At 37.4% G+C, this 9,781-nt stretch overlaps 2 protein-coding genes across 4 annotated transcripts in view; both read left to right on the forward strand.

Moving 5' to 3' along the window:
- The window catches only part of cul3b (cullin 3b), a 23,806-nt gene extending 17,336 nt beyond the window's left edge, over positions 1-6,470 (forward strand). For both annotated transcript variants that reach the window (XM_015018613.1, XM_015018615.1), the window contains 10 exons: positions 266-411; positions 609-785; positions 1,086-1,256; positions 1,556-1,663; positions 1,916-2,040; positions 2,554-2,650; positions 3,560-3,694; positions 3,838-4,024; positions 4,807-4,952; positions 5,275-6,470. In XM_015018613.1, coding sequence (XP_014874099.1) covers positions 266-411; positions 609-785; positions 1,086-1,256; positions 1,556-1,663; positions 1,916-2,040; positions 2,554-2,650; positions 3,560-3,694; positions 3,838-4,024; positions 4,807-4,952; positions 5,275-5,406 — 1,424 coding nt within the window. In that variant the 3' untranslated portion in view covers positions 5,407-6,470. The remainder of the gene's footprint in view (positions 1-265; positions 412-608; positions 786-1,085; positions 1,257-1,555; positions 1,664-1,915; positions 2,041-2,553; positions 2,651-3,559; positions 3,695-3,837; positions 4,025-4,806; positions 4,953-5,274) is intronic.
- An 853-nt stretch (positions 6,471-7,323) lies between these two features.
- The window catches only part of fam124b (family with sequence similarity 124B), a 10,253-nt gene continuing 7,795 nt past the window's right edge, over positions 7,324-9,781 (forward strand). The window contains exons 1-3 of one of the 2 annotated variants that reach the window (XM_015018617.1): positions 7,324-7,510; positions 7,606-7,766; positions 9,436-9,467. In XM_015018617.1, coding sequence (XP_014874103.1) covers positions 7,714-7,766; positions 9,436-9,467 — 85 coding nt within the window. In that variant the 5' untranslated portion in view covers positions 7,324-7,510; positions 7,606-7,713. Of the gene's footprint in view, positions 7,511-7,532; positions 7,767-9,435; positions 9,468-9,781 lie in introns of those variants that run through there. The other variant, XM_015018616.1, reaches the window with a different exon arrangement.

Raw genomic sequence — 9,781 nt, forward strand, 5'->3', positions numbered from 1 at the left:
TTTTTTTTTTTAAAGGGGTGGGGTTAAAAAAAAAAAATTTTATTAAAAATAAAATTTCCCCTTTTTTTTTTTTTTTTTTTTTTTTTTTTTTTTTAGTTACTGAACTTGTGTTGTCTTATCATTATTCAATCTTGAATCCCAAAACTTGATACTGATGCTTATGAATATTACATGTTAACACCAGACTGACACTGAAACACCTCAGGAAAGCTGCTGATTCAATCTCAGTCAGTAAAAATATTTTGTTCTTGCAACCTGTCCACAGATTTAGCATGTATGTACAAGCTGTTCAGTCGGGTTCCCAACGGGCTGAAGACCATGTGTGAGTGTATGAGCTCATACCTGCGGGAGCAAGGCAAGGCGCTCGTTTCAGAGGAGGGAGAAGGAAAAAATCCAGTAGATTATATTCAGGTATGAATTTAAGTGAGTTAGTTTTAGTTTGCCGAAGCTGTTTAAGATGGGAGAAGGAAAACACACTGCATCTAAGCCATAAATGGATTTTAATTTGCTTTCCTGTTAGTCTCATTCTGTAATAAGTTTATTAGTCTTCGGCTACTGTGGACTGCTAGTTTATTTCCCTCTGTTTATTACCCGCCTTCTCCATGCAGGGTTTGTTGGACCTGAAGTCGCGTTTTGACCGCTTCCTCCAAGAATCTTTCAATAATGACCGACTCTTCAAACAAACTATTGCTGGTGACTTCGAGTACTTCCTTAACCTCAACTCGCGCTCACCTGAATACCTCTCGCTCTTCATCGATGACAAACTCAAGAAGGGGGTGAAAGGGGTGAGTTTCTTTTGAAAGCTCCACTTTAACTTTGTCAGAATGTCCTTTTAGCGTTACTGCTAGCCTGGTGTGGCATGGGAACTGCACTGAAAAGTCATCACCTCACTTCAGTTGGTCCTTTTTGGCATTGTTCTAAATCAGATTACATTAAAGATTTCCTAGAGTTTTTGTGGGTTTGCTCTGCTTATTTACTTTTTTTTATTTTTTTTTTATTGAAACCTACGCTTGAAGGATTAATATAGGAGATAATAAAATTGTGGTTGTGTGGGGGGTTGCTGACCCTGTCCTGCTTTTATTCAGCTAACAGAGCAGGAAGTGGAGTCCATACTGGACAAGGCCATGGTGTTGTTCCGCTTCATGCAGGAGAAGGACGTGTTTGAACGGTATTACAAGCAGCACCTGGCTCGACGGTTGCTCACCAACAAGAGCGTCTCGGATGATTCAGAAAAGAACATGATCTCCAAGCTAAAGGTGAGCAGCACCTTTCATGCTCTTAGAAATTGTTTTAAGAGCAATGGTGAGAAAAATGAATGACTACCTAAAAGGATCTCGCAAAGAATAATTACTGCTGTGTACAATATATATTCTCAAGATTTGTCTTCAATTAACCAGCTGCTGGAACTAAAAACATGAAGTGCTTCTTTATGCGAGTAGGTGCACACAGTATAATAAGTGCAAAATATCTGACTCTTTGTATTTCTGTAGATATTGACTTGAAATATGCATCTTTATATTTTACTGTAATGTCTGCTTTGTTCTCTGTCGTTCAGACTGAGTGTGGCTGTCAGTTCACCTCTAAACTAGAGGGAATGTTCCGGGACATGAGCATCTCCAACACCACCATGGATGAGTTCAGGCAACATCTCCAGACCACTGGGGTGAGGATGCACCACATGCTGCAGATTAGCTGGATTATTTTCTCTCTGCAGTCGGTGCTCTATGGCTTGCAGCTCTGTTGCACTCTTCAGTATTTATCACAGTATCAAACTGATGATTAAAAATTGTAATCTTGCTAGTTTTGCTACAACTTTTGTACCTAGTTTGTGTCAATCTAGTCTTCTCAAAGGCCTGTTTTCAGAGTGTTTTTTCTAAAACTGATTGTGTGCGATTTCTGTTTTGTCAAACCTCAGGTTTCTCTTGGAGGGGTTGATCTCACTGTGAGGGTCCTGACTACAGGATACTGGCCTACACAATCAGCAACACCAAAGTGCAATATTCCCCCTTCACCACGTCACGCTTTTGAAGTTTTCAGAAGGTTTGTCATTTGTACACTTAACACAATTTAGCTAGACTGTTTTTTTATTTTGTTTTGTTTTTTTAAGCTATAACTGTTTTATTTGTTGTGCTGGGTTTACCATATGGTTTACCAAACCATGTGGCTTTCTTCTAACTCTACTAAATAGTTTTGTTTGCCTTTTGTTTAATATCCTCCTGTTAATCGATGTTTGTTTGGTAAACATTTAAGTTTTTACTGTATTCCATCAAACAATAATCAAGTTTTTCCTGGATGTTCAGAGAAATTACTTTCATCATCAGTTTAATTTGAGAGGAAAAGCTTTATTCCAGTTCTATGCAGTCTAATCCAGATAACTGCTGAACTGGCATTTTGTTTACTGCCTTGACATCAGGCCAATGTCAGTGAGTCTCCATTTCACTGTGTGCAGCATTCTCACCTGTGTTCCTCCACTACTGTGCTAGCTCTTTGCTGGTGGCAACCTCTTGACTTGGTATTGGAAGTTAACTAAAGCCTGATTTCCTCTGGTTGCAGGTTTTATCTTGGTAAGCACAGTGGTAGACAACTCACCTTACAGCACCATATGGGTTCTGCAGATTTAAATGCCACCTTCTATGGTCCCATCAAAAAGGTATGTAGGGAGAATCTGTCTGACATCAAAGATCTTCAAACAGGAAATTTTATCAAAGGATCGTAAATTCGAAACACTCGTGTTAGATTTTACATGTTTTAATTGTGTTATGTTAAATGCTCTCTCATTTCTTTAGTAGGAGTTATGATATTTACAATTCTATGTAAAAAGTTTTTGGCCCTTGCAGACATTTTTTCCTTTTATGCCACAATTAGATGCTTGATATAATCAAATTTTAATGTTGGAGAAAACACCAAGTCAATACTAAGATAGTTTTCAAATTATCATCTTACTTATCAAGAAGAAAAAACTATTCAAATCATTCTGACACTGCATGAAATCATTAATTGTGATTAACTGCATTTTTATTAAGCAAAGTTAAATTTCCTTTGCATGGATCAAGAACAAAAAACATCACTTAAACAAAACTTGTCTGACGACACAAAGCAGACCAAAGTTTGCCAAAAAGCAGCACACTGGTTTAGGGAAGAATTGGTTTGGATAGTTTTAGCTCTTAATAAATTAAACAAATCATCACTTGAAATCAAATTTTTTGTGTTACTGAGCGTAACTTTGTGTGACATTACCATTTGTTGATCTAAAACATTTAGGTGTGAGAAGAAGCAATAAAAGGAAAAAGAACTGAAAAGGGTCAAATGATACTTTTGTGGAACTGTAATTGTTTATATAAGATTTCATTCTAAAATTTAACAAATGCAAATAACAATGGGCAGCTCAATTTTTGCAAATCAAATGTTAAACTGAACGACACTTTCAAGTGTTCTCTCATTTCACACATTTGAAGTTGAAAATGTCTTTTCAGTCATATTTTAGTGGGTTCTTGCTTTTTTTTTTCTTGTCAGTATTTGAGTAGTTCTTTTCTATAATGAGCCTGTAATGTATCGGCAGGAGGACGGGTCAGAAGTCGGAGTGGGCGGGGCCCAGGTGACGGGCTCCAACACCAGAAAGCACATCCTGCAAGTGTCCACCTTTCAGATGACCATTCTCATGCTTTTCAACAACAGGGAGAAGTCCACTTTTGAGGTATGTCACACCCTGCTGTCCTCATCACTTCAACATGCGTCACGCTTACATTTTCATATAATACGCAGAAATACAGTTAAAAAAGTTTCAGGTTCTTCTCCCTGTCGTAGTAGTTTTTTGTAATGAAACTGTTTTCAACACAGGAAATCCAGCAGGAGACGGATATTCCTGAGAGGGAGCTGGTGCGAGCGCTGCAGTCTCTGGCCTGTGGGAAGCCCACACAGAGAGTTCTCACCAAAGAGCCCAAATCTAAGGAGATTGAAAATGGCCATGTGTTTACAGTCAATGACCAGTTTACCTCTAAACTGCACCGGGTCAAAATTCAGACAGGTACGCAGAGTACCATCTTGCAAACCGTGCTGTTTTCTGTACTTAAAACTAATGCTCAGTGTTGATGCGTTTTTTATTATTATTAAATGTGTCCATTCACAGAAAAAGTAATCACAAGATTACCCACATTTATGCATCGAAGCATTTTGTTCTTGCCCTTACTCAGATTTTTATTGAACTCACAAATGTCCACCAAATGTTGGCAGTTCTTATGTTTGATGGATTTGATGAGTAGAGAAAAATATATCTAACCTGCTGATCCCTAATTAGACTTAATAGGGAAAATGAATCCCTCCAGTCGGCGGCTGATCAACTGGTTCATCACAGATTTTTGTGACCGTCTGTTGATGAATGAGCTTGCCTTTTTTGTCAGTGAGTCAATTATTATATTTCTCCCAACAATTTAACTGAAATTCACCACTGGTGTTGAGCTGCATCTTGTACTAATAAAGTGAATTGTCACACTTGCTGGGATATCGTCATCTTAGCTTTAGGATCGTCCGTTTTTGTTTTGTTTTGTTTTAGATTGCAGTAGAAATTTATATTGTCTATTTACTTTTAGGATCTAGGAGAAATATTTTCAGCTAGATTCTGTTCTGTAAACACTGTTTGAGGCAGTGATGAACATAAAACCAGTCGTAGATGGTGCAGAAAACGATGCATTAAGCATAAATCTTTCCAGCAATGTTTTCCAGGCTTTATTAAACACGTGGACTGGCAGTAAAGCAGCTGTTCTTTTTCTGTTGCATTTCATTCGATAACTGTTGTGCTTCTTCTTGTAGTGGCTGCTAAACAGGGAGAGTCTGATCCGGAGAGGAAGGAGACGCGACAGAAAGTTGACGATGACAGAAAGCATGAGATTGAAGCAGCCATTGTTCGCATCATGAAATCTAGAAAGAAGATGCAGCACAATGTCCTAGTAGCAGAGGTAAGTCAGTGGCTTTGAGTCCAAAGAGCAGTGACTGTTCATGTAAAGGCAGATTTATGAAAATATATTGAGTTCACATTCCCTTCAGAAGGTTTAGTAATTGTTGCTGCTTATATTTAAATACTTCAGCAGCTCAGCTACCTGATCAGCTTAAAGTATTCACGTGCCTTTTATTGTAACAATAAAAATCTGTTTAAATTTATTTATTTTTTACTTCCTGAAAGTTAACCAACTAATATTTCATGTTACAGACTTAGAATGACGACAGCATAATACAAAATTTAGCTTTTGGCTCTGATTTCTACTTTCCGTGTCTCCACAGGTCACACAGCAGTTGCGAGCGCGATTCCTTCCTAGTCCAGTAGTCATCAAGAAGCGAATTGAAGGACTCATTGAGAGGGAATATTTGGCAAGAACACCAGAGGACCGCAAAGTGTACACTTATGTAGCATAACCAGTAAATCCACTGAAAGCTAGCTTCAAGTTGAAACTGAGGGCCTTGTTTTTGTGGACTGCTAAGTGTTTGATGAACTTTGGAAATGCTCTCATCATTCGGGACACACTGGGAAGCTTAACCTTTCTTCCATAAACGTGTTTTAAAAAAAGAAGAAAAAAAAGAGGGGAAAATCATGCAAAAGATGGCGAAGTTTTCTAGCAATATTAGATTTCTTCTGCTGAAAGAAATGAAAAGAGGGGAATATAGTTTTGTAACAAACACACAAAAAATCCTGTTTCTTGTGGCCTTTGGAGAGACCTGTCTGTTTGCCAATTAGCTACACACAGTGAAGAATAGCAAACACGGGGCTACATGGAGACGGAGAAAACATCTGAACTCACTCCCCTGTTTTAAATGTTGATGTCAATGTGTTATGTTTGTGTTTCGTGGCACAATAATGGCTGTACAGGTTGGACAGTCTTGGCCTTTTCCTCACAGAGGAGTTTTAGATTTAAATAAAAAGATGAACTGTGGTAACTGGTGCAGACCTGCTTTACAACCGCGGCAAAACACATACATTTTGAATATTTCAGAAACAGTGATAGTTGTTTAATTTATTTTTGAAAGTTTGACTGTTTTGGGGTTTATTTTACATCCTTAGTAGAGTGCACATCTCTCGCAGCTGACAAATATTCAATGCCATTTTCAGTAACGTGGCCAAGTCTGTACTGGTGAGTAGAGCGATCAACAGCTGGTGCTTTAAAGCATACGTTTATATTGTGGCTCCATCGTTGGAATAAAAGGCCTAAAAGTCAACAAATGCATTGCTTCTCATGGCACTTTTTTTTTTTTTTTTTTTTTTTACTTTAGGCCTGTGGTGTGCTGAGCCAAAAATGATCTGTTCTAATGGAAGGCTAGTTGTGTTGCAGGTTTCCAAGATTTTATTTCCAAAGACATTTTGAACAGGTGGAACCGGTCACGCACCATGCTGCAAATATGTACAAATTGTAAAATAATTGTACTCTGCGAAGGTGGATTGTACAGGGCCTTGTTTTCATCATAATAAATGTAGAGATAAAAAATGTTTTTGTTTGGTTTGATTGCATGAGATTCATTCGATTTCAGGGAGGATTTGAAATACTTCCCTCGTTACCTGTGTAGTTAGTGTAACAAAACGCCTATAACTTAAATCCATAAACTAAGAAATTTAATTTGATTTTTGGATTAATTGTACTTTGTGTTCATTTGAGTTTATGATATTGTCACCAGCACAGAACTGAACTGATCAACTGGAACTGATGGATATGGCAGGCAAGTGACTTTCAAAATGTTTTAAGAACCATTAAAGTCTTTGAGCTGTAAGAGGTTTAACTTTGCAGGCTTATAGCAGAGGTTGATGAAAGACCCACAAGCAAAGATGGATACTGCAGTGGATGGAGTATCTGAAGAAAATGTGCATTGGCATTAATGCTTTCAGTATGTGGTTTATTGGTATGAGAATGGTATGCCATATAAATGTTACAAATTTATACAATAAGTCTAAGATTATCTGTATATATTTATACATTGGAATTATTGGAACAAAACTCGTAAAACTGCATGTTAATTTAGAAACAGTTGTTTTCTCCCGTTTTTTTTTTTGTTTTTTTTTTTAATTCCTACAAAGGACTAAATTACTGGAATATATTTCCACAAATCACCAAACAGTGCTGATCTTTTAATTCATGAGGTTATTTACAAATTGACTACTCTCCCACGATTGCAGATTTAAAGCGCCGTATCATTTCTGGGTGTACATCTAACTTGTCTTTCATAGGTTTTAATGCTCTTAGCAAACAAGGTCTTAAATTTCCAGGGTTAAGAGCCTCCCGTCAACACGTCCCCTCATTTAAATCTGTCCAGGCCGTCTGCTGTCTCCTTTGTCCTCCCATATTGTGGGACTCATGCCATCTGCTCTCTGTTATCATTATTATAGGCGGCTTTGGATTTAAAGTCGCACTTCTCCTTGTGCTCCCTTTCGCTCAGAATCGACTCCCCAAGCAAACTGCAGACTATTTTCTCTCAACGCTGTAACGAAGGTTCATCCCGGGGTTTTTTTTCTTCTGTTTTTGTACGGTCTGGAGTAAATGCATTTCTTTTTATTCTAACGGTTTGCGGTTGCCTAGTGACGTCAGTGTCCCAGTAAGCTCCCAGTCTCACTTGTTTCCCCCACTTTAGAAGGCTGTGGAAACTAATCAGGATGTTTTACACTCCTGAGTGGGCTTACTGGAAACACTGCTCAAACTGTAAGCTCGGAGCCCAAATGTAAGGAGAGTGGACCTGACGATGTGGCGAAGAGCCGGGGATGAAACCGTGGACTCCGGAGCTGACACAGCCGAGTGAGTATCAGCTTTAGCTTGCGGCTAAACGCGTAGCCGAACAAATTCGCTTTCTAGAACACAATGGACCTTAATTTGCCCGGAAATCCACATAACTGGCTTCAACTGTAAAAGCTCCAACTATTTAGAGGTTTTTAAGAACTTCTTAAGGCTTTGAGTACAGATTTTTTTTTCTTTGTGTCGTCTTTTCCTATAATTACACTTTTTTCAGGTCCTGCAAGCTAACAACAGATAAAATGTTGTCATGGTGACCGCAGGAGCGGGCTGGGTTCCAAACAGACATAACCACAAGATGGCGATAGATCTTCGTGTTTTGAATATCTTCGAGAGAATTACAGATGTTTTGGTGTTTCACGAGTCACCATTGAGCCATTGATAGATTTTCTGTTGCACCTTTGTTACTTTATTTGTAATAGTAATAACAATAGTTGTAAAAAAATCTATGTGATTTTGTTAAAACTTTTTTTCTTATTTTAAGCTTTAGTGAGCTATTCAAAATGTGAAAATATTTTCTTCGTTACAAAGGGAAACTAAATGTGGTTGTAGAGAGTTATTGTAGATTGTGATGGCTGTGGGAAAGAAATCTCTCCTGTAGCAGTCTGTATTACTGGGGATTTGTTTTTCTAATGCTGTCTCATAAAGAGGAAAGTCAGGGTTGTCCATAATTTTACTTGATTTTATGTATAATCTTTCTTTGTGTCATCATCTCCAGAAATTCCACAGTCGTCCCCAAAACAGAACCAGACTTCTTTGTCAGATTGTTGAGCCTTTTCAGGTCCCTGGCTCTGATGCTGCAACCCCAACAGATGGTGGCAGCAGCATCTTATAGAAGATGTGCAGCATCTTGCTGCAAGCCTTGACGGATCTTAGTTTACTCAAGAAGTACATCCTCTACTTCTTTGCCCATGAAGGATATAGATTATGATCTAACAAGGTTTCTCCTGAAATCTACAATCATCTCTTTCATTTTGTTCACATTCAAGATGAGAGGATTGTTGCCCACCATGACACAAAGCGGCCCATCAGCTCTGTGTAATCAGCTTCTAGTCCATTTCTGAGACATTGTCATGGCTTTGATTAATGCAAGTATTTGGAAATCACGAGATACTACACTTACTTTGTAAGGTTTTTTTTAAGTTTTTGTTTGCAGGTATTATATTAAATATTTATTAGTAATCAAAGTAATGATTTTACTATTTTACTATCCATCCCTCTAACAAACCAAATTATTTCTAATTTTGTGAAATCATTTTTGAGTTCATTTTCAATATCACTTCAATATGCCAAATTATCAAATTTGTCTTATTTTTATTTCATTAGTATTTATTTTAGTTGTACTGTCTCTTTTTTAAATGCTCGTCGTGATCGTCTTATGTGTTTGTTCAAAACTTTCATAGCTTAATAGGCAACATTTAAAACGTATGCAGCCAACAAGGCTTAGGTTGCCAGCGTAAATGTTTTCACTTGCAGGTTTTTAACTTTATTTCCAATATTATCCCTTCGTACATAATTATAATTTATTTATTTTACTTAAACCTTATTTAATGTATGTTAATTGTCTTAATAGTTTTCCCTTCACGCTTTGCATTTGTTTTTAACCAATAATATGATGATCTGTTTTTTTCTTTCTTCCGCCCAGTAACTCTTCTCATTATTTCACTTGTTTCAGATCTGTCAGCAGCAGAATGTTGTCGTCTGCTAGTAAGTATTCCTTTACTCATATAGGAATGAAATCATTTCTCAAAGGTCATTTTTACTCTTGTAAAGCTGTAAAACATATGTATGTTTGCAGTTTGTCTTTACATAACTTACATTTATAAATTTTTATTAAAATGACAGGAGATGTGAAAGTATATTTCTTCAGAGTTTATACACAGGAAGTTTATTCTTGTCAAAAGCAATAACTATACATATGGTGTTCCGCTGAATCCATGCAAACTCGCAGTATCTGAGGATGTGCATTTCTTTTTTTTTTTTTTTTTTTTTTTTTTTTTTGCCCTTTTGGGGGGGGGGCG

Source organism: Poecilia latipinna, unplaced genomic scaffold (genome assembly GCF_001443285.1).
Source record: "Poecilia latipinna isolate Pla-1442-1.1 unplaced genomic scaffold, P_latipinna-1.0 Scaffold2296, whole genome shotgun sequence".
NCBI lineage: Eukaryota > Metazoa > Chordata > Actinopteri > Cyprinodontiformes > Poeciliidae > Poecilia > Poecilia latipinna.